The sequence below is a fragment of the Camelus ferus genome, chromosome 7, assembly GCF_009834535.1.
Source record: "Camelus ferus isolate YT-003-E chromosome 7, BCGSAC_Cfer_1.0, whole genome shotgun sequence".
Lineage (NCBI taxonomy): Eukaryota > Metazoa > Chordata > Mammalia > Artiodactyla > Camelidae > Camelus > Camelus ferus.
In genome coordinates this window covers 16,513,359-16,538,459 of record NC_045702.1, presented here as the reverse complement: position 1 = coordinate 16,538,459, position 25,101 = coordinate 16,513,359, and the positions used below count along the sequence as shown (strand labels likewise).

The 25,101-nt window shown below is 42.7% G+C and overlaps 1 protein-coding gene across 1 annotated transcript in view; it reads right to left on the bottom strand.

Moving 5' to 3' along the window:
* The window catches only part of TBXAS1 (thromboxane A synthase 1), a 112,835-nt gene that overhangs the window by 73,642 nt on the left and 14,092 nt on the right, over positions 1-25,101 (bottom strand). The window contains exons 2-3 of the mRNA XM_032484365.1: positions 4,800-4,893; positions 1,980-2,035 (exon numbers count right to left, since the gene is read on the bottom strand). Of these exons, the coding sequence (XP_032340256.1) occupies positions 1,980-2,035; positions 4,800-4,893 (150 nt within the window). The remainder of the gene's footprint in view (positions 1-1,979; positions 2,036-4,799; positions 4,894-25,101) is intronic.

The following is a 25,101-nucleotide window of genomic DNA, read 5'->3' as shown; positions in this document are numbered from 1 at the left end:
AAGGGCTCTACTCTGAATATCTGTACAGAAGTATTCCAGGGAACTGATTCCTAGAATTCAACTCAGGGAGGCCTTTTTCTAACCACCAGCATTCTGAGTCAGTGCTGTCTCAGAAATGTATGGAACAGTCTCCAAGGTCAATGTCAAGTCAAGTGCAAAATGAGACTGTTGGAAAGATAAGTTCTTGAGTACCTATTATGCTTCAAGCAAGAAGCTATGCGCGCGTTCGCGCGCACGCGCACACACACACACACACACACACACACACAAAAGAGAAGAAGTAAGTGACGATCCAGCTAAAAGTGATCTTAGAGAGTGAGGTGGATGGAGTTGCCTATTATTGAAAGATACACACCATTTCTCCACTCTTCTTTAAGAGTAATTCCAGCTCAGCTCCCTGCTCCACCAGTGTTGAGCTTGGCCAAGTAACTTGCTTTGGCCTCACTGCATGCAGAGTGTGCTTTCTGCCCTGACTTTGAGTTCAGCCATATAACTTGGTTTGGCCAATAGGACTGTTAGCAGACATGCTGTAGCAGAAACTTAGAATGTTCTTGCACAATTGGGCTTGCTCTCTTGATCCTTTGCCTTCACCATGAGAAGAGCCTGCCCTGGCCTGCCTGCCATTCTGAGGAGGAGCAGAGCTGCCCCAGCTGAGCTGGCCAAGATGAGCCACCTGCCCCGCTGAACCTGCATATGTACCATGTTCCCAGCCAGGCTAGCTTAGATCAGTCAGTTCCAGCCAATCCTTAGGCACATGACACATAGTAACTTCTTGTTTAAGTCACTACATTAGTTTGCTATTGCTGGATAACTAATTAGAGAGCATTTAGTAGAAAATCTTAATGCACTACCTTTGCAGGGTTACATAGCAAACTAAAGAGTGGTTAGAAGATCTTTGCCAAAACTGTGGGTCTCCCGGCACTTCCACAAAGGGTACAAGTCAATGCCTTTTGAAAATCATCACTGGGAAAGCAAGCATCACATATCTTATGGGTAGAAGGGCTCACAAACCACTGGACCTCATTAGGCTGTACAGTAGGAACACCACAGAACTTCACTGCACCTAAAAAACGTTACCATGAACTTGGAAGTCTAGGAAAGAGCTGCTAACAGTCACTCAGTGGCTGAGGCAAAGCTGTGTGAGAACAGGCTGAAATGATTAGCGCTCTAGTGCGGCAAGGCACATCCTGAGAATCAAGGGGATCCAAATCCGTTACATCTTGACTAGGGTACATGGTCTGCTCATGGGTCTGTGTGTCAGATCCTGGAATTTCTGGAATTCTGGGATGTTAGATTCTGGAATTTTTTTTTTAAAGGAACACACTCCGAAGCATAAAAAAGGGAAAATACGGGGAAGGCATATAGTTCTTCACATGGCTGAGAATTAGGGTAACCGTGTGTGTGTGTGTGTGTGTGTGTGTGTGAGACTGCCGGGTACTGTATGTCCCAGGACATCCTGGCCAGTCTTAGTTACCGCCGTTGTCCTGGGGTAATTGTTCACAGCACCCCCGCTAACTTTCAGACGTGTACTGGATTCGTGGTAGATTATATGGCCATACAGAGGACAGCGTATTTCACTCATAGGGTTGAGCAAAACAGGTCCGAATAAGGTTTAGACACGTTCACGGAGAAAGCCCTGGCATGGGCTGTCAAGGCAGATTGGACTGCGGCATGGGGGGGCTGCTGCATCCATTGCAGCACACCTTTGACACTGTGGTGAGAGGTGGTCAAGGTACCCAGGGCCTGACCCAGGTGGTCAGGGTCTAAAAGGCTGGGAAGTGGTGCTCTTCAGGCTAATGCTGTGCACCCTTGGGCAGCCCTGGGGTTTGCTCTGGGAGCCTCGCCTGTACTGCCAGGCACTCTCTTTGTGGCTCCTCAAAAGTCATAAAGACCTTCGACATTCTCATTCTTGTCATTACTTCCGCATCAATTCAGCACACACAAGCAAAATGCATGAAAGGAGAATGGAGCTTCCCACTCACCCACTCAGAGGTCCATACTGTTTTCTGAGCTCCATGTGGCTTTCCCAGAAACCCTGCAGAAAACACAGCACTATGGTAAGAATCAGATGAAACAAAATTTCAAATAGTCAAACAAATTCAGAAAAAAATACTGGAGTGGTGAGAACACAATCACATAAACAATAAAAAATAATTGAAGTTATAGTGCTTTCATACACTTTGGACTATTAGAATAAACTAGTAGCTTGGGGGAAAAATATTGCTAAGAAAAATGTCTCAGTCAGCTCTGCTTTAAGGGACAGAAGAGCTCATCTGTACTTATACTATTTGTGTGTAATTGCTGCTAAAATATTTGGAAACTGTTTGCTTTCTCGACTATGTTAACATTCCCCTCTGCAGTTTGGTTTATATTATTATTATTTTTGGCAAAGCCTCTTTTCACAGCCACTGTAAATGTAAATGTGTAAATGTCTGCTGAGTGCACCCAAATTATCACAAATTCTGAGTTATGATCCAAGTTAAATTTTAACTAAAATCAACATATTCAAAACGTAAGAACCTTAGAGTGACTTTATATATTAGATGCGCATTGCAGTGGGAAAGGAGTATTCCTGGCGGAGTCAGAGTCAGGGTAGAGGGTCAAGAAGTGCTAGATCCTTTGCGTTGTAGGGATGGAGTTGTGTAGAGGGGATGGCATGTGGGCAGATATACACAGGGGGTTGCCCGGGTGAAGGGTTGGCAATGGCTGGGTCCATTGTATTGTGGGAGAGAAACATACATGAAAATGCACAGGGTTGGGATGGAGGCGGAGGAGAGGAAAATGCGAGACTTCTGCTATGGGAACGGAGTATATGGGCAGGGATGTAAGGGGTGGGTAAGAGTGGAGGGTTGGGGGTAGAAGAGCTGGACGTTCTTAATGGGAATATATCCCAGGTCATTAAATCTGGCGTCACCATCTAAGTTTGCCATATATCAGTGAAAGCTTATATGAATATAAAAACAGTCAATGAAATGACTATGTTCTAGCAAGAACTTAGCAGGTTTGCACACATGAGGATAGTGAGCAGAAAAGGAGCACCTGTGGAAATTATCCAGAGGAGCACCGTGTTTTCGTCACATTGGCAGTGATACAGTTTTCCTCAACGTGTTAATACTAAATTAATTACTCAACCGAGTGCAACTGATCATTTCCCCCAAGAAAAATGTGAAATTTATTTACTTTAATTTCCTATCTAGTTTGTTGTTCTGTTTTGACATGAGAAATGTCTTCGCACTTGCTTCAAGGAGCTAGTGGGAAGCCTTGATGAGATGCAGTTTATAGGCTGAGAGTTGTGGCCTGGGCACCCCTGAACTAGAGATGAGAGAAGAAGGTGTTGTTTAAAAATAAACAGTGGAGTGAGAGAAACAACAATAACGGGTGGGAAAGGGTGTTGGGCAAAGCAAGGGCCAGAAAGGAAAAGAACAGAAACTGAGATGAGAAGGAAAAAGGACAGAAATAGCCAATGTGATTTTCCATCTAATGCCGAGGGCCAGACTTTCCGGGGGCAGGGGTGGGGAAATCCTAAAAAGAGCGTAAAGGGGTATTATCAGGACTGGCCCAAGCTTAGTCCTTCCTGCCTTTGTTTGGCTTTGTGGCTCTTCGCGTGCGGGGTCTGCAGGCTCCTGATGGTGGGTTGGTGGCAGCACCCCATGAGTCAGCAGAATAAATCATCTGGCTTCTGAGAAGACCCAGCATGAGAAGCAAAGGGAAAAAAAGCCTTAGAAGATAGAGTCCTGGGCCTAGATCTCCAAGAGCCCATGGGACATTTCTACTTTCTTGTCACTCTGGCAAATCAAAGGCACTTCCCTAAACCAGCCGACCGCCCAACCTTTTATTTCTGCCAGCTTGCATCCATTCTCCCTGTTACGCTGGCTGAACACTTAAAGACATGTTTGACTCACTTTGCCTTGAATTCTTCACACCGAATTAGCCACAAGAGTTACTAATTTTGCCCCTCACGTTCTTCTCTTTCACAGTTATCTCTTCCCCTCTTGCTCACGAATAGTTCTTCACTTACCTTTCCAGACTGTCTGTGATCTGGCCTGCCTCTCTGTCTCTCTGTCTTTCTGTCTCACAGCAGCATTCCCTGGAGCTCCCCAATCTCCACTTTCTGGTCCAGAGTGCTCCTCAAGCTGTGCCCTAGATCTCGTGTGGTGCAATCACACATATCATTGCCCCCCACCTGGTGTGTGTGTCCTTGTCTTTGTGTCTATCACTCCTGCAGGACCCCCTTCTCCAGGAAGTCCTCCAGGATGACTCTAGCCCTGACAGATCTCCCTCTCCTCTGAAGGACAACCCCAGCTAGCGTCTATACCATCCACTCTAGCACTAGGGTATGGATGGCTTTTACTTCTTCCATATTCCAGGGCCTGGAACACTTAGACCCGCAATAAATGGGTTTTTGGGTGAATGACTGGATGACAGGACTCAATACGTATTAATGAGTGATCAGTGAGGGATCATTCTCATCACATAAGAATTCATGCAAGTATAGCACAGGGAACTATATTCAATATCTTATAATGGCCAATAATGAAAAAGAGTATGAAAATGAATATATATGTAGATGTATAACTGAATCACTATGCTGTAAACCAGAAATTAACACCACACTGTAAACCAACTATACTTTAATAATAATAAAAAAAATTCACACAAGTAGGGGAAGGTTCATCATAGCACCTTCACACAGAGACCTCCCCAGGTGCGGCCACAGAGAAGGCGACTGTGCTTCATGGATAAAGCCACACTGGGGCTCAGCACACCTGATGCCAAAGACAGTGGAGGACAGCCCTTACCTGGTAGAGAAATGGCAAGTTTCCAATAAAAGGAGAAGGCTTGGGATGTCTGATGCCCAACTTCTCTAGTCTTGAAAACGCTGACATGGAATACCTGAGGGGGAAAAGCACATTTTAAAAACCAAGACACAGGTTTGCATCTTAGCCTAGTAGGAATTAGAATTCTTGAGTTCTCTGGAGGTCAGGGTAGAAGCAGTTTCCACGGACAACATCTAGGGACTGGAGGAGGGGGAGCCCTAGAGGTGAGTGGGTTGAGTGGCTAGAACTCAGTAAATTCTTCCTGAGTGAGTAACAGAGATCAAAGCATCTGAAAATCTCTCGGTTGGACGTCCCCTTAGAGAGGATGTAGTCCAAATCCTCCTTCGCAGTCTACAGTTTCCATCAATAAATTGTTTTTAAAACTACACCTCTCCCCAGTTCAGCTCCTCTGCCTTTAAATCTACCACGAAGAATTGTCTCAGAGGCAAGGCCAAAAAAGTAACAGTGGCAAAAGTAAGTTCCCTCTGCACATTTGTAGCTTTCCTTGGTTCAAACTGACCCCAGCACCTAATTTGTCCTTCATCACATACCATGGCCTAATAGAGAAAAGTGAAAAAAATAGGGATGGAGGGGACACACCATGGAGATAAGACCTCTTACAACTTCTTTAGGTCTTTGTTGTCACGGCCTGAAACCATATGGGGAACATATTTTCCTAACCCAAAATCAGGAAACATGGCCTGACACATTTCTGTGCCACTTTCCAGGAGAAAGCAGCCTGAGAAGTGCAGTGTGGCTGTCAAAACATTGGAGTTACTAGGATATTTCAACAGTTTATGGGAACAGAGGGATAACAGAGTTAAAGTCAGAACTAGCTTAGAAAAACCTGGACATATGGCTGTAATCCCTAATCAGCCAGCCAATTAGGTCAAAAGTTCAGTTAGTTCAGAAAAATTAATGAGTCAAACTGGGTATTTAGCATCGTGCAAAGATCAGCCAAATCTCAATTTAGGAGTAAGGAAAAATACAAAATACAGCCAGACTTCACAGGAGTACTGGAACTTCAAAAAAAATACCCACTGCTCTAAGATTTACTTGACTTATCGTCAGAAAGATGGAATGTTTGCTGTAGTCTCTGACCTTCCCCTGTTCTGCCTGCAGTCCAATAAGGAGCACTTAAAATAAGAACATTTCAATGAATACTCAAATATGCAGAGAAAGGACAACGGGTCAATGGTTGATTTGTGTTATTCTAAGCAATACATCTACTTTTAAAGTGGCCACAGGGAGAACTGAGCCAGGGCAGAAGGGGAAAGTGTGTTCTCCTCCCAATTCTCCTGACCAAGGTTTCCACTGTATGGCTGCATTACTGGGTTTAAATGAATCCCCAGGATCTCACACTTAAATCCACGTTCAAGGGTAATTACAAACCACGCTCAGGAGCCACGTGTGAATTACATGGATTAGTCATGCCAGCATTCCTCTTCATTAGTGACTGTGCCAAAGGTTGACAGCAGAGTGTGTAAAAGTTATCCCTTCAAGTAGACTATGACGTTTTAAATAAGTCCCTTCACACCTAAGAGGAAAAACCAAAGGAGACTTACCAGTCCACTTAACACTTCCCTCAACATCCTCAGCTCTGGTTTCTAGTTCATTTTTTCATCAGTCTTTGTGAATTATTTTCTACATGTAATCTCTAATGGGTAGAAAGAAATATGCCGATCTTGGGCCACATAATTACATCTTAATTTTGTAATTAGATGTCTTGATTGTCTAATTAAAGGACAAGAAGTCTGTGCCTAATTACACATGCTAATTATCATGCAAGTCCATGCCCTAATTATGTAACTCCACTTAACAAAAATACCGCTTGTGTGTCTCTGCACAAAATTCAGACATTTTTCAAACATATGGCATCAGCAGAGAGTGTTCTGGACACAACCATAAACTTCACTTTGCAAGCTGGACTCAAGTATAGAACTTCAGCATCTCAGCTAGGAATTGGCCAAATGTTGCCACGAGTAACCAGAGTCCTTGAGCTAAAATCAGCCGGGAGAGATCACTGCCTCCAGACTTCCAGGCAAAGTTGCATAGTGGGTTCCATTTGCCTTGCTCTCACTTCTTTCTCTGAATCCAGAAGGTCCCCTCTGTCTGTCTCAATAGGCTTTTGACCCAGAATCCATGGACCCCGGGAGTTAGGGGTTGAATTGTGTCACCCCCCCAAAATAAGTTGAAGTCCTAACCCTCAGTATCTCAGATTGTTACCTTATTTGGAGATAGGGTGATTGCAAAAATGCAGTTAGTTAAAGATGAGGGCAGGCGGAAGCAGAGTGGACCCCTAATCCATTAGAACTGATGCCCTTCTAAGAGGATGGCCACGCGAAGACATGGAGACACGGGGAGAATGCCATGTGATGTCAAAGAAGTCCCGCAGTGGAGTTCTACAGCTGCAAGTCAGGGACACCAAAGATTGGCAGCAAACTGCTAGAAGCAAGGGGAAGGCAAGGAAGGATTTTCCCCTACAGGTTTCAGAGAGTGCATGGCCTGGCACAGACCTCGGTTTCAGACTTCGGGCTTCCAGAACCGTGAGACAACAAATTCTGGTGTTTGAAACCCAGTTTGTGTTTCTTTGTTAGAGCAGCACTAGGAAAAGGGTACACCAGGAATACCCGCGAATGGGTTTGAGAGAGTCAATGAAAAAAGATTTTTTTAAAAATGTCTCCTGTTCCTTAAAAAATTGTCATGGTGAAAGAAATCCCTTTTTTATGTTAAATTGTGCCATTAATTACTAAGCCATGAAAAAAGGGCTGATGGCCTGGGGTGCTAGTGTAAATCAAGGTAATATGTAGCCATCATGTGGCCACTATGTTGCGATATTTAGAACAGCTTCTTTTTAACGGGGATTAACACAAGCATATTCCACAATTATGATTATGAACATCTATCATTGTGTACATAATGGAATCGTAAGTTGGAAAATGACAATGGAAAGCTTATGTAGTCGCTTTAGAGAGCATCCTTTGGTTTTACTTTCACAGCTGAAGTAATTGTTTATTGCTATAGGACACAAACCTTGCAGTGCCAGTGGTGGACCTTCCACTGTCTGGTCTCAAAATTAAAGGAGCCACATGGGATCATGTTCAAAACAAGATTTGAAATTTCAAGTCTAGAAATTCCCCAATATTTCATTTTCCGCAAGACACAGCCCTTCCTTGATGCATTCAACAGGAATATGGTCAGCCCATCATTTAGCCGAAGAAGCCACTCACGATGAATTGGAGGAACTGGCTTCTCTCCAGTGTACTTCTGGCAACAGTCAGCTCCTCCACCCCTGCAGGATGTCTTCACCGTCCCTATCAAAGAATTTCTACTAGGTGAGCTGCTTTTGGAAATTTCAGAGGCTACTGCTGTTTTTGAGATGGCGAAAGATTCCGGCAGCAAATAGCAGTTTTCCTGGGATAAAAACTGTTCCTCCAGGAAGAGGTGAAGCCCAGGGGTGCCAGATAACCCACCTGTCCTGCCGTTGGAGGAGAGAAGAGCTTTATCATGGCATGCACCACCGTTCAAGGCTTTGCCAGCAATTTCATAGAAGGCTGTGGTCACACTGGAAGTTTGGTTAGAGACAAGCTCTTAGATTTTTTGCCTTTTCGAAAGATTTTAAGACATGGAAGCAGAAGATGAGGTTTGCTAGCTTTCCAGAAAACAAATCTTGAAATGCTTGACAGAAATTTTTGTTGAAAAAGCTAGAACTATTGAGGAGAAAGCTTACTCTCATATTATTGTAATTATTGTAATTGTAGCTTTTTCTGAATATATTTTTTATATAATTGGGATCCTATGCTCTATAATTTTTTCTATTTCTCTGTAATTCTACTTTTCCCATTTAACATAAAAAGTCTCCATGTTATTAATCCTTTATGAATGTTGTTTTTATGGCTGTATATTCCTCTTGTGAACATACAACATACTAAACTATTATTGTTATTAAATATTTAGGGTGTTTTCAATTTTTTAGCTAAAGTAAGTCATGCTGCTACAATGAACATCTTTATGCACCGAGCTTTTCCAACTTTATGCATGAAGATTTTCCAGACCAGAAACCCATGAGTCACTGATTTTAAACGTTTGACACGCAACCCCAAATTGCTTTCCAGAAAGTTTGTCCCAGTTAGTCTCACTGTCAGTGTATCCATTTCACCAAACACTCTCTTAACATTTTTCCAAATTTTGTTGACACATCAATGTATTTCGATGTCTGCATTTTTTTTTCATTTCTAGAGAGAGAGAACATTTTTTTGCCATCCCTTTTCCTCCAATTTCAAAAATATTTCCCAACTTTGAAATTACTTTTTCCTCCCCACCTTCTCAACCGTTCCCACCACAGCTCATCTAGATGGCAGGCAAAATTGTGCTACACCAATTGGTTGAAGAATTAGTTGGGAAATGAGCAGTCATTGACAGGTGACTGCAGGCTGATTCCAAGCACACATCTGGGCAGGGAGAGAATAAGCAGACGAAATCTGAAGTTTTCTTTTTTTGTGTACACGATATATATTTTTTAATTGAAGTATAGTCAGTTCACAGTGTTGTGTCAATTTTTGGTGTACAGCACATTCAGTCACACATGAACATACACATATTCGTTTTCATATTGAACAGTTTTTATTTAGAAAATAACAAGCCACTGCCTTGTTAGTTGACTTTCAATTCTATTTCCTTCTCCTTCCTTGCCCCATTCTTCCCTTATGACCACAATTGAGAAACTGTAAGTATACAAATGACTTCAATCATGCCTTAAGGCAAGAGTTCCTTGGAAACAGAGTTTCTATGTGAGGTCTTCTCTGTTCCCCTTTTAGCACCTCATCTCTGTTTTCACATCCTCATCTTCACGTTCAGTGCCTTTTCTTGTGACTTGTCCCCTCAAGACCTCGCTCTCAGGGCTGGAAACCATCCAGTGTACATTCACTCATGTCAGTCAGTAGCAGTTAGGTTATCTCCTAAGGTGTAACCTTAAGCAAAGTTATACCTAAGTTAGACCTAAAGTATAATTCCTACAGTATAACCTTAGGCAAACCAGAAAGTTCCTTAACTAATTTATAAGAGTAGGTGCCCTTTTCCAGGGAAAAGAACCTGACATATCTGCTCGGAGCACCTCCTTTTGGGATACTTGAGAAGGCAAGTCAATCATCAGAGGGTGGTGTGTTAAGCTAGGAGCTATAATAAGAGGTGGTTCATCAGAACAGATATGTCACCAGGACCCTGGTAAAAAATAACCCTGTGCACAGCGGAGTGCCCCTCTGTAAAGGGCTGGCAGAGAGACAGTGTGTTTGCTGCCCCACCCCTCTTTCCCCGCTGATTTATATTTTGCTGCCCCTGCCCTACACCTTAGCAATACAGGTGCTTGGATCTGTTCTGATCCATTTGTCTGACTTATGCCCATGCCTGACCATTTTAACTAGTGTAACTCTATAACACCTTTTAACATTTTACTTTCTCATTTTAATTTTAGAGTTAATTAGTCTAGTCTGGTGAAAAATCCTGTTGGAGTTTTTATTGGAATTGCATTAAATTTATAAATTAGAGAGTAGCAATATTATTACAACACTGAGTCTTCTCATCTGTGTGTGTGTTATGTCTCCCATTGATTCCATTCTCTGTCCTTGGTAACATTTTGTAATTTTATGCACAGAAAGTATCTTTTTGCTGTTTACATGTATCAGTCAGTCATTGCTCATGTGTAGGAATACTATTTGTTGGGTGTTTTTTGTTTTGTTTTGTTTTGGGGTTTTTTTTGCCAATCTTGTAACCATGATCCTTCTAAATTTTCTTATTAATTCTACGGGTTTATCTTACATGTGAAATCTCTTTGATTTTTTACACTGAAAATTATATTTTATGCAAATAATATCAATTCTCTTTTTTCTAATCCTTTTGTCTCACTTTTCATTTTCTTTTCTTATCACATCACATCGTCTGAGACCTTTAGTACAATGTTTAAAGGACGCAGTGAGAGAGAACATCATTTTCTTATTCCTGACTCTATGAGAATGCATCTAATGTTTCAAAATTATATGTAAGATTTTGTTGCAGGTTTTTAATAGATATTCTTTATTGGGTAAAGGACATTCCTTCTATTCCTAGTTCGCTTGGAAAGTTTTTCCTTGATTAGTCTTGCTATAAGTTTGTCTGTTTAATCTTTTCAAAGCCCTGACGTTTGCTTTTGTTGATCATTGCAATTTTTTTTTTTTTTGCTGTTTTCCATTTCATTATTTTATGCTCATTTTTTATTATGGTCTTCCTACTATTTTCTTTGGGTTTACTCTTTGTTCTTTTTCTTTTCTTTTCTTTTAGCTTCTTACATTAACAATGTGGCTCACGTATTTTCAATATTATTTTATTTATGAGCAATGCACTTAAGGATATAAATCTCCCTCTTAGTACTTCTTTAGCTGCATCCCACACATTTTGAACTGTAGAGCTTGCATTGCCTAATGGTTGCATTCTAACAGGAAACTTCTGAACATAAAATGTGCTGCAAGATGCACATGAGCAAAATTCAGAGGGCCGGATATTTTGGAGTTCAAAGACCTTCCCATTGTTTTTTAACTCTGTCCAGCTCTATCCATGAAATTTAGTAAGTAACAGTCATTTAGTTTTGTTCCCAAAGACCGAGAAAAGGAGACTGCTTATAATTTTCACTGCTCTGGGAAAAAAATTGAGGACTACTGAACAAATACATAAATATTTGACTGATGTGCAGTTCTTTCCCCAATAATGTAAGAACCACAGAAACATAGTCATTGTAGTTATTAGTCTGACAACAACTTTGTCATAGCACAAGAAAAATACATTTATATAGACATACAAAGAGAAGTATACAATTACTATTATTGTAATTTATAATAATTTTGACTGTTTCCTATGTACCAGGCACTGTGCCAAGAACGTTTAATACACCTCCTTGCATGAGTCTCCCAATGATTATATAAAGATAAAAATAAATACTATTCTCGTATTACTGATTAGGAAATTAAAGCTTGCAGAGATTGATTAGTGTACCCAAGGTGGCGGTGCTGCTAAGTGATTGAGTCAGAGTTGAAACCAGGTCTGCCACTTTTCAAACAGATGTTGTTTGCACTCCATTAACCTGCTTCTTCCTGTCCTCTAAGCTAGGATGTCGTGGATAAACCATTGCATGAGAACAGGCAGAGAATATACTGAGAACAAAGACAGGTTTCTTAGAAACCAAAGGTATAGTAATGACAGATCCTAATTAACTGATGACCATGATGAGAGAGTCTTTGCCACCTAAAGCTAATGTTTTCACTTCTGCTCTTACTCAGAATACTCCACTATTTCTTCTTTCTGTTGCCTTGATTTCTCCCTTTCTAATCACTGTTATCACATACTAACATAATCTAGGGTCTTCTATCTTGAAGGAAAAAAGCAAATTTCTTTGATTCCATCATTGCCTTATTTTTCTTCTCTCCCTCTCAGTAAAATCACTTAAAAGCATTGTCTAGACATGTTCCCTTCCCTTCAACACCCGTAGTGTCTTCTCCATCTTTCCAACTACACTTCTGCACCCACTGTGTCACTGGAACGGCCCTTCTCAAGGTTCTGATCTTGTCAATCCAGTAATTTCTTGTCAGTTTTTTTTTTTTTTTTACTTGCCTCTCAGCAGCATTTTGCCCCAGATGAACACTTCCTTCTTCCTGAAACATTTTCTTCTCTTGGTTTCTATGACATAATTATCACCTCAGGGGCTGGTCCTCGGTATATTTGCTGGCTCCTTTTCTTCTGTTGGTCCCATCACTTTAACCACCATCTGTATGTCAATAACTTCTGTATTTCTATCTAGCTCCATTCTCTCCACTGAGCTCATCTTTATCCAGACACCAACTTGGCTGCACCCTTTTGACATCTATTAGGCATTTCAAACTTAACATACCTAAATCTAAATTCAGTTTTCCCCCTAAATCTCTTACTCCCCAGTCATCTCTGTATCACTGTTACAACCACAATCCACCAGTTGCTCAAGCCAGAAACATTGGAGGCATAGTAGAGTGTGTAATTGTCTAAAATAATGACATTCCCTCCCAATTAGAGGATCATACATCTCCACCCCATTTACACAAGGCTTGATCACATGAGTTTCTTTGGCCCACTGAGCATGAGAGATGCACAGTGTGCCACCCCCAAGCAAAAGCCTTGAGAGCAGCACATAATGAACCATTCGTCCTTTTCCCTCTGCCATGAGACCTGTAGTCTCCCAGCTGCAAGCTGTTCCTAAAGCGTAGGTCCTGCAATGAAGGGGTTGAGGAGTAGAGCTGAAGGTGGTCCATGATAGGCATTTAGCATGACCACGAAATAAATATCTGTCGATGTAAATCACTGAGACTTGTTGGGGGTGTGGGGGGAGTCAGTTATTACCCAGGCAGAACTTATCTGAAGCTGACTGATATTAGACATGCTTAATTCTTCTCTTTTATTTTTCACACTTTACGTACGATCTATCAGCAGATACTTTAACTCCATCTTCAGATTAGCTCCGTCTCCATTTCTGCCCATTTCTCTCCATCTCTTCTACTTCTACACTGGTACAAGCCCACAAGGGGGGGTTATTTGCTAGTATCTAGCATGTGCATCTAGCTACTGACCCTTCTATTCGCTTCTAGCAATTTGTTCTACACATATACTTGAACATAAATATATACAGGAGTATTTATTCCAGCATTTTTACAAGAGCAAAAGATTGGAATGCCCATTGGTTTGGGACTGTTTAAATAAATTATGATGCATCCATTCAATAATAGACTATGTAACAAAGATGAAAATTCATCAAGATGCAGTGTTACATGAAAATAGTAAGAGGCAGAAAATTGAGTTTAGTATGCTTCCATTTGTGTTAAAAATGGGGAGAGAAAATAACAATTTTTGCATTAGCTTGTACATTTATTAGAAATATCTCTGTAAGACTAAATATGAAGTTAATTCCAGAGGTTACCTATTGCACTGATGAAACTTTGGGGATAAGGATGGGGCAGGAAGGACATGTTTAGTCTGATGTTTTAGTATGGAAAATGCAAAAGTAGACAAAACAGTCAATTGAATTCCCAATATACCTGCCACTCATGGGGGAGGTAACTAGGTTCATTTATTTATAGAGGAGGTGTGGGGGATTGAACCCAGGGCCTCATGCATGCTAAGCATGTACTCTACCCCTTGAGCTATACCCACCCCTACCCTCACCACTCATCTTTAACAATTATCAACTTGTGACCAAGCTTGTCTCAGTTTTATACCCCCACCCACCTCACACCGATTATTTTGAAGCAAATCCATGACATCATATCATTCCAACTGTAACAATTTCTGTACCCTTTTCTAAAATACAAGGACTCTTTCAAAAAATAACCACAGTGTCACTATCACAATTAAAAATAACAATAATTCCTTAGTATCCTCAAATATTTAATCATTGTTTAAGTTTCCCCAATTATCTCACGATTTTTCTTTTACAGTATGTTTGTTGAGGATCTAAATAAGGTCATCCACATGTTGTAATTGGGTCAGATGCCCCTTAAGTATCTTTGAGTCTCTAAGCTCTTCTTCCAACTTCACCCCCTCTGCATTTTTCCCCTTTCATTTTTAAACAACAAAACCAGGGGGCATATTGTAGGGTTTCCCACAGTCTGAATTCTGCTGGTTGCCTCCCGTGGTGTAGTTTAAGCTGATCTTCAGCTTATTTTATTCACCAAATTGTCCCATCTCTGGATAGTGGGAGTTCATCTAAGTCTGTTCCTCAGCACTTTTCACAGAACAGCTTCCTCACTTTCTGAAATGACAAGATGTTCCAGGTGCATCTTGTACATTTCTTGCCCCAGATCTGAATCAGTCGTTTTACCAAAAAGCCCTAGGTTTTTTGGTTTTTTTGTTTGCTTGCTTTTTGGGTTTTTTTAAGTGGAAAATGGTATCTAGGAACTGTAACAGGAAGAAGAGTTTTCACTGTATTTCTTGGTAATAGTTCATGATACCATGTTTGAGAGTACAACCATGTGGACACCTATCCAAAAACTTAAATAGTTTTTGAAATTTGCCAATGGAATCCTTTGTAATCAGAATGATTTTAAATGTATAATGGTGACTTCCGTAAAAGATCAATATGGTGAATTCTATCAGAAACTTAAGGAATTTTTTTTTAAGTAAATGAATCATTCCCAGCTCCCTTAGTTTCCTATTGTGGCTCTAACAGATAACCCCAAACTTAGTGGTTTAAGATAACGTAATTTACTATCTGACAGTACTGGAGGCCAAAAGTCCAAAATTACTCTCACTAGTCTAAAGTCGAGCTGTCAGCAGGGCTGGTTCTTTCTGGAGCCTCCAGCGGATTGTTTGGTCTTTGCCTTCTTGGCTTATGGCCTCGTCTCTTCCATCTCTGCTTCTAGTCATCACGTCCGCTCCTCTGACTCCTGTATCCCCCTTACAAGGACCCTTGTGACAGCATGTAAGGTCCACCCAGATGATTCAGGATAGTCTCCCGAATCTCAGGACCCTTAACTTAATCACACCTCAGAGTCCCTTTCGCCACATACAGTGGCATTCACAGAGTCCAAAGACTAGGATGTGGGCATCTTTGGGGGTCATGATTCAGCTACCACACCAACGTATATCACGTATAGATGCTGATTGTATTTTGGAGTGTGTTTGAAAAGAAGTGTCTGGGGTGGAGATTGAGATTATCAGGGCTTCCTGTTAAGAGAGAACTGGGGGCATAGCTGCTGAGGGGTCGGGAGGAGGCCAGCCTGGAGCTTGCAAGACACCCAGCCTCTGCCTTGGGTACCACTAAACCAGGCTTCAGTGGCCCAACCACCTAAACAGCCACCAGATAAATATTTCAAAGAAAAGACTACCATTTAGTAACAGTAATGTCATCCCGCTGATGGTTATTATAGTGCATAGAGTTAACTAACTTTTCCATTTTTATCCTAACTTTTCAGGGCAGAAGAGTCAGTTGAGTTAATAAATCTCTATTGGTAGTAAGGGGTTAATCTTCTAAGGTCAGTCACTTGTGCAACATCTTTATAATTTTTGCCATGGCTGCGAATCCCCGAGGCTACCACTTGCTTCCCAACTTCCTTTGAATAAATTTAAATAAGAGGAAACTTTATGTCATGACCATAAATGAAAACTATTAACACTTCCAAAAATTAAAAACTAATGGTAAAAATAAACACTTTACAATGGAAAATTTTAAAGCCCTAAAATGGTCTCACTTGCCACGGATGGTCCACAGGGCACTGTCAGGAGCACGTGGCTCGCAAGGCTGGTCCAAGTGCGCCACATTTTAAAGTGTGTTCTGTCTAGGTTGCCCCAGTTCAGCGGATATTTTACCACCGCAGGCAGAGAATGACGAAGGAAACTCAGTCCTTTCTCAGAGTACACGTCGGGAATTAGATCAAATGAATCTTGTTGTCTTGTATTTCATTTCTCAGGACTGGAGAGAGCTGGTCTGCATTTGACGCTGCATTTGTACCAAACTGTGGTAGCAGTTTACCCCCATGTAGGGGAGTAGTCCAGTCAGTGACATCCTCCATCACTGTTGGGGCTAATGTTAATCAACACGTTACAAGTGAAGGGACTCATCAGACGGACCCACACGTCTCCTACAAGCCAGGCGTGTGCTGGGCACCGGGGAAGCTGCAGGAACTTGGCACTTACAGCCTAGTGGACCCAACAGACATTCGATGACTAATGACAAGCAGTCAATGTAGTATTTATATCATAATCCTTGCAGCAAAGAAGCATCACATGTTGAAATGTGTTTTGATCACTGAAGAGCACTTCTTCTGCCCGACTATTGGATGGTACATCTTTGTTGAACCAAAAAAAAAAAAAAAAAATGGCAAATGGTTCTTATGCTTATTATTTTCCCCAAGGCTAGTTTTCAAAAAAACAGGGCTCTCCAAAGCAGACCGATTTCCAAAAAGCATTAAACTGAGGACAGAGGTGTTACAGCTGGTGCGAGAAACAAGAGCTGTGTCACCCATGGCAGATGAAGGCGTTAGAAGAGGGCGCTGCTTTGAAGGGGTGTCCAGGAGGCCCCGGGGGAGAGTGAGCGCTGGGGGTTCACGTGGAGGGAGCGCTGGGTACCTGCCCTAACACTGGGTGTGTTCTGCTTCCTCAGGTGTGCCTTCCAACGCCCAGCCCGGCCCCAGAAAACCAGCTGGCACCTTCCAGGATTGAAGGCAGCAAGTGGCACGGCGATGGAGCTGGTGGTGAAGAATGGAGGGAGACCTCAGCCCGGGCTCTGCCTTTGTACCCAGTTGTCCATCACATGCTGGTCATGGAAGAGTTCTGGGAGCTGCCTCGCCCTTTTGTGCCAGAGGGGATTAAAGGAGAAGAATAATGAAGGCCGCGCAAAGAGCACATTCACAACATGAATACACGTGGGGCTTATCTTACTATTTTAAAAACAGAACAGAACCATTAACTGAAATATGTCATAAATCAGGTAAGTGGCTGGTTTTTATGAAACACTTCTGGATCTTTTTCTATACATATTTTTTTAATTGACGTATATTCAGTCTACAATGTTGTGTCAATTTATGGTGCACAGCATAGTGATTCAGTCATACACAAGCATACATATATTGGTTTTCATATTCTTTTTCACCAAAAGTTACTATAAGATATTGTGCTATACAGTATGAACTTGTTGTTTATCTGTCTTATGTATATCAGTATCTGCAAGTCTCAGACTCCCAATTTATCACATCTCACTCCTTCCCTCACTGGTAACCACAAGTTTTTTTCTATGTCTGTGAGTCTTTCTGTTTTGTAAATAAGTTCATTTGTCTTTTTTTTTAGATTCCACGTATAAGTGGTATCATACGGTATTTTTCTTTCTCTTTCTGGCTTACTTCACTTAGAATGACAATCTGCAGGTCCATCCATGTTGCTGCAAATGGCATTATTGTATTCTTTTTTATGGCTGAGTAGTATTGCATTGTATAAATATACCACAACTTCTTTATCCAGTCATCTGTCAATGAACATGTACGTGGTTTCCATGTCTTGGCTTTGTAAATAGTGCTGCTATGAACATTGGGGTGCATCTTTTTGAATTAAGGTTCCCTCTAGATATATGCCCAGGAGTGGGATTGCTGGGTCGTATGGTAAGTCTATTTTAGTCATTTGAGGAATCTCCATGCTGTTTTCCATAATGGTTGCACCAAACTACATTCCCACCAACAGTGTAGGAGGGCTCCCTTTTCTTCATACCCTCTCCAGCATTTATTGTTTGTGGACTTTTGAATGATGGCCATTTTCTGACAGGTATGAAATGATACCTCACTGTAGTTTTGATTTGCATTTCTCTGATAATTAGCAATATTGAGCATTTTTTCATGTGCCTATTGGCCATTTGTATGTCTTCATTGGAGAATTGCTTGTTTAGGTCTTCTGCCCATTTTTGGATTGGGCTGTTTGTTTTTTTCTTATTAAGTTGTATAAGCTATTTATATATTCTGGAAATTAAGCCCTTGTCAGTCTCATCTTCAAATATTTTCTCTCATTCTGTAAGTTGTCTTTTTGTTTTGCTATGGTTTCCTTTGCTGTGCAAAAGCTAGTAAGTTTAATTAGGTCCCATTTGTTTATTTTTGCTTTTATTTCTATTGCATGGGTAGACTGCCCCAGGAGAACATTGCTAAGATTTATGTCAGATAATGTTTTGCCTATGTTTTCTTCTAAGAGGTTTATAGTGCCTCGTCTTATGTTTAATTCTTTAAGCCATTTTGAGTTTATTTTTGTGTATGATGTGAGGGAGTGTTCTAACTTCACTGATTTACGTACAGCTACCCAGTTATCCCAACACCATTTGCTGAAGAGACTGTCTTTACTCCATTGCATGTTCCTGGATTTTTTTAAGTGTTGGTTATTTGACTGAATTTAACTAGACTGAGCTTCCTCCTCCTCACCAGAAAAACCAGTGACGTATAAATGCAGCATAAAACTGTCCTCCCAAACCTCTCTTCTAGTGGGGAGAGGGAGGAAAAATAATGGCTTAGGGCATTGGAAAATACATGTATAATGAATGTTTTTAAAATAAAATAAAATTGAATTTATTATAATATATTTATGTTTCTAAACTTCGAGTTAATTTTTTAGGTTCCTATATTTTAAAACAAAAAGCTGCCTCTTTATTTAGGCCTTGAATTCCTTTTGCATCAGGAAACTATAAGCCCAGACATAGCATCCTACAAAAGTCCCCGCCTCATCCTGCTAGTCCCAGGAGCTGGAGAGTATAGCTCTTGAGTGGGAAGAAGCAACAAAGACTTTCTTACCAACTTCCGTTAAGAATTTTGCTTCTGTGACCCCTTCTGTGCTTCCCCAAAGCTGAGTTCTACATCCTTGCCCAGGGGAGGAAGTGTCTCATCAGAGAGCCATATGCAGCTTCTGGGTTCTAGAGAAACGAGTCGCCCAAGATGCATTTTTGCAGGGGTGGGAAAATAACTAGGTCGTTCCAGATCAGCAATAGCAGCGCCACAAGACAACTGAAAGGACTCTCACTGCTCCTGGACAGGTAAGGGTCCAGGACCAGAGCCAAGAGTTCATTTCTATCTCTTCAGCTGCCAATTAGTGGACTGGCCTCACTGATAATTGTGCTCTCACGGTATCGGCTTGTTTAAGTAATTGATGATGTTTGCCCTCACTGGAGAATCTTAGCACATCAAAAGATGTTGAGAAAGCCAAAATTCACCTGGCGTCTGAATTAATCACTTTGTCAAGCACAACAAAGGCTGTCTTGCTTTGCTAATAATCCCAAATGAGGTAGCAACCCTCAGTTAAATAAGGAAACTACAGTGTCTTTAATTAATGTTTCAAAGAGCTCAAACTTGCTTTTTTATTCCCTTTATTTTTCTGAGAATGTCGGGAAATGCAAGCAGAGCTGCTATTTTCCAAACTTCTCAAGAGCAGGAAGTGTGAGACCCGGCTTCCCTGAGGTTCATAGAAAAGGATCTGAGGGCTTTAGTTGACCACCAGCTCAGTGTGTGCGGCTGTGCCTGGGTCAGAGGAAGCTCCTCCCAGTGCCTGCCTCCACTTGCAGCCTGCAGCCTTCACACTTCCCCCCGCCCCAGGCTGGGCTACTGGGAGGCCACTGGACACCACCCTCCTCCAGCTCTGCTGCCTCAGCCTTTCTGGGCCGTAGCTCAGAACCCAGTGCCCTCCAGCTGCCTTTCTGGTCCAAATTGTCTCTCATAAGGCTCTTCACAGGCAGCTGAAGTGTCCCCAGCCACTGGACAGGCCCTCACAACCCCTCTACCTCCTCCTCCCCCTACCTCCCAGAGCCCCAGGCCAGGTCACATGCGCAGATCAGAGCCCTGGGGTTCTGCATCCAGAATGGGAGGTTGGCCATGTTGGTGTGTTAGTCTGATCCCAGCTCACAGTTGTCTTTCAAAGGACTTTGACAACCTTAAGGTCACTTGGAGGCCAATGAGCAGGATGAAGGGATAGGGTCTGGACGTCACTCAACTCAGGTTGGCGATACTTATATAGAGTATGGGTACCATACAAAGGGTAAGACACATCCCAACCCCCAGGGAGTGTGTCCTTTGGAAATCAAATTGGGGGTTGGTTCCCTTGGACTTGGGGATGCCCTGATAAGTGCCTATGGTATACTTTTTATCTTACCTAGTAACTCCCCATGGCTTCTGAACTATGCCATCTTTGGCTCCTCCTCTCAACCCTCATCTCCAATCAATCACCAAGTCCTCTCAATTCTCCCTTCAAAGCATCTCTCCAGTGAGTTCTTCTTACTTCTAACTGGCACTGCCCTGTTTCAGGCCATCACTGTCTCTCCCTCGTGCATAGACTCTTCAACAGAGCCCTAAATTGGCCTCCCAACCTCGTTTCTTCTCTCATCCAACAATTTGCCATCCATACTAGTACCGGAAGAATCTTGCCAACATGCAGATATGATCATGCTGTAGCCCAGATCAGAATTCTTCATTGGCTACCTGTTACTTTAGACCAACACTGAACTCCTTTATTTGGCCTTTGATGATCTGACCCCAGCCTGACTCCTCAGCCTCACTCCCAGTGATCTCTGTCCCCCCACCTTTAGACTCAGGCAATCTTTCTTGACTTGGACATTTCCAGTTATACCAGCTTGTACCCTTCCAGGCTCTTACCTGTGCTCTTCTCCAGGGCCAAGACTACAGTGAGGCAAGTGAGGCAGCTGGGCACTCACTCCCAGGGATGTGCAGGTGCTGACTCTGCTCTTCTAGCTCCTTAAATCTTGCACCCCAGGTGCCTGCTAAACCTCACTCTGGTTCTAGCACACTCCTCTCTGCCTGATGTACCTGCCCTCTTTCTCCACGTGACAAGTCCTGATTATTCGTCAAGTTTCTGCTTTGGGCCACCTCCTCCAGGAGCCCACCCAGACTATCCTGGATACATGGAGATATTTTCCTTGGCCACTGGCTCCGTACTGATGGAAGGATTGCAAACAAAGAGCAGGAGAACTCAGTGTATTGTTTGTAAGAATGTAATCCTGCCTAAGTTCATTATTTACTGTACCTGGTTCTGTTTCCATCATGTGGGCTTAGTCATCTGTAGTTAATCCTTTTGTTTTTATGAAGTCCTTAAAGAACCCTTTAGTTGTTGTGAAAGAGAGACATCTGCCCTGGGTGAACCCCCAACAGACAATTAAATGTGAGCCCAGAGAGGGCAGAGGGGGCTGCTCTTGCCTCTGTATCCTGCATAATAATAGTGAACAGTTTCAGAATGTTTCAGAACGTTTGAGTGGCCAGGAGCTGTTGTCAGAGCTTCTCACACTACTCAGTTATTCCTCTTCACACTCTGTGTGGGAGGTGCTATTATGATCACCTTCATTTTGCAGATGGGAAAACTAAGGATCAAAGAGATTAAGCCACTCACTCAAGGCTGCACATCTAGTAAGTAGCGGAGCTGATGTTTGAACCCAGGCCGTGTGGCTCTGAGTCTGTGCTCTTAGCAAGCAGCCTCCATGTCTCTCACTTTAAATTTGTAGAGAAGCAAATTGTCCAGAATGCAACCTGTTTATGAGGCATGAGGTGCAGGAGGCCTCTCTGCTCACTTCTGTGGAGTAAGGGCTCTGAAGCTCCTATGAAAAGGCAGACACCGTTCACAGGACTCTATTATCCCCTGGGATTGAATAATTGAGCAGATTAGCCACTGAGTCAGCAGGACCCCAAGACCTGAAACAAGGACAGGTCAATCTAAGGAAGACCGGGCCTGTACAAAGAATAGAGGGGCTGTTTCTTTGGCCAGTTGAGTTTCAGTATCTCTGAGTAGCCATAGGTAGTATCCGGGCGTTGGGTTCTTATACTATGTGTACAGAATGACTCTGAGTACATCTAGCCTAGTAGGCATTCAGAAAATATTTGCTGGTTGAATTTGAGATATGTCTTCATAATCCCAGCCAGTATTTCCACCATTCTATTGCACGATGACCTGCCTAATAGCCTGGATCAGGCCTAGGAAACCCAATTCTGTCTTCCAGCTTGTTGGATGACTTAAAGAGCTTAGGCAATCCAAATAACAAAAGCATACTGTGAGTGTTTCAAAAATGTTTATAATCCCCTTGCATTTTGTTTGTTACTGTAACCCCCAAATCTTTGAACTTAGTTCTTGGCAAGTACACTCATGGGCCTTTGATCACCTCATAGCTGCAGTGATCAACTGAAGGTCCAACTGAAAATTTCATAAAATAATGTCAAAAGGCAAGACTCTGGTCTAAGAAGATTGCCAAGATCTCAGTGCTCTTTGCTCAATGACATGGTTGTTTCTGGCTCTCACCCTCTTGGGCTCTGGACCAGATGCACAGACCCACAGAACCTGTCTACCCTTCCCCATGGCTGACCTATCTGGGTTTGGCCTCTTGCCTGCCTCCTGTGTTTTCTAATGCCTGCCAGTACAGTCCTCTCTCAGTCCCAGTCCTGGCCATTCCTGTCTCATCACCTGGACTGGTTATCTGTTGCTGAGGAACACCTTACCCCCAGTGCCTAAGTGGCTTAAAACAACAAGCATTTATCATCCCACACAGTTTCCAAGGATCAGGAATCTGGGAGAAGTCTTCCTGGGTGTTTTGGGGTCAGGGTGTTTTTGTGAAGTTACAGTCCCGCTGTCAGCTGGGCTAAGGCTTGCCTGGGCCCAGAGAGTCCCTCTCCTGCCCACTTAGGGTAGCTGTTGGTAGGCTTCACCCTGTGGGCCTCTACAGAGGGCTGCTCGACATGGCAGCTGGCTTCCCCCTAGACAAGCAATCCAAGGGAGAGAGCGAGGGCCCTGGATGGAAGCCTTAGACGTTATCACCTAGTCTTAAAAGAGATGTACTGTCATCTCTGCTACATGCTGTGGTCACCCGACTGAACCTCGCACAGTGGGGGAGGGGACTGTGCAGCGGTGTGAGTGCTAGGGGGCAGGGATCATGAGGGACCATCTTGGAGGCTGGCTACCACGTCACCTATACCCCCGTGTGAACAAATTTAATCAAAGTACATCCTCCCAAAGTTTCACTGTGGGTTTTTCAAGCTGGGTACTAAAGCTTACCAAGTCTGTAAGCTGCTTCCTCCTGTGATGAGATACTGAAACAAGAGGTCAGTTTTTTCATTCTTCACTCCATAAAGATGTTTTTAGTGCCTACTCTGTGCCAGGTGCCATGACACATCCCCAAGAGAATCGATATCTACTTGACTTTTACTGGAAAAGTAAAATCAGAGAAATTTCAGAGTGAGGTGGAAACCATACACCTAACAATAGCTAACATTTACCAAGCACTTGCTCTGTACCAAACACTTTACAAACACTGTGGCCTTTAATCTCCTCCAGCATCCCTGTTATGTCTATTATACAGATGGGGAAACAGAGGCTTAGAGACCCGGCCCAGGTCAGTGGTCAGACTGCAGGCCAGGCCTGGTCAGTCTGACTAATGGGCCCGAGCCTCCGGCCAGGCCCCTGACTGCTCTGTTTGGGCTCAGCAAGGCCAGTGAGGGAAAGAGACTGGAGTCAATTCCCGGGGCTGCTGTAACAAAGTACCGCAAACTGCGGGCTTCCAACAACAGAAATTTATTCTCTCACAATTCTGGAGGCCAGAAGTCTGAAATCAAGATGTCGGTGGGCCCAGGCTCACTCCGTGGCTCCGAGGGAAGAGCCTCCCGTGGTCCACCCAGCTTCTCATGGTTGCCAGCGATTCTCGGAGCTCCTGTGCGGATGCATCACCCGTCTCTGCCTCCATCCGCACATAATGTTCTTGAGTATCTTTGTCTTCATATTATCCTCACTCTCCATGTCTCTGGGTCCAAAATTCCCTCTTAGAAGGACATCAGTCATGGGTTAGGGCTCACTTTAATTCAGCATGAACTCATCTTGGTTGCCTCTGCAAAGACCCTGTGTTCACATTCTGAGGTGCCAAGTGGACATGAAGTGGCGGAGGGCACTACTCAACCCAGTGCAGAGAACATCAGAGCTGTCAGCAGCCATGGAGAAAGCCAACAACAACACAGGTCTTCCTGTCCACCCTAGGGCCAGAAGAGGCAACATGGAAAGAAGCATACTCTAATGAAAGAAAACACGAATTCAGAAACATTTTTTCCCTGGCTCACTTTGAATGTTGTGCTGTGGGGTGTGTTCATTTGGTGTCGTTTGGTGTTTTTTTTCCCTTTGGTCTATTGGGGTGTGGAATTTTTGGTATTTGTTATTAGTATGTGAACAAACCTATATTTAGATTGTTTGAGTCAGCATATCAGCATACCCTTTTTATAGGGAAAAAGGAAGTGAAACTTTGTGCCTGGTTTTGGATTGCAAGAGCATCTCCCTGTTGAAATTCACCAGCAACTTCCTAGAGAATGAACGAAAGCATAGGGCAGGGAGGAGCATAGGAGTGAGATACAAATCTCTTTTTATCTTTAAGCGCCCAGGTTGAGTTCGCCTTGTCTAACAGGCCTTGTGATGCTGGGATACACCCTTGCTTTTTTCAGCCACTAGCCAACACCAGTGCTTAGTTTCTGGAATGTCAAGGGATAAGTCTAAAACATATTTTTTCTTTAATAACCCAGTAGGGCCCTAACATCCATGAGAATATTTAAAATAATTCTGGAGCTATTTATGTTTTCAGCCATACCCATTTCTTCACTTAACAGCATATATAAATTTATTGCCAAGTATAGAACAATGAATTTGTCTCAAACAAAACAGCTCACAGTCTACAAGGGTGTCCCCTGGTTGTTGTATTTCAGGAAATGGTGCACACACTAGGCTGTCTGCATTCAGGCTTCTTCTGCTT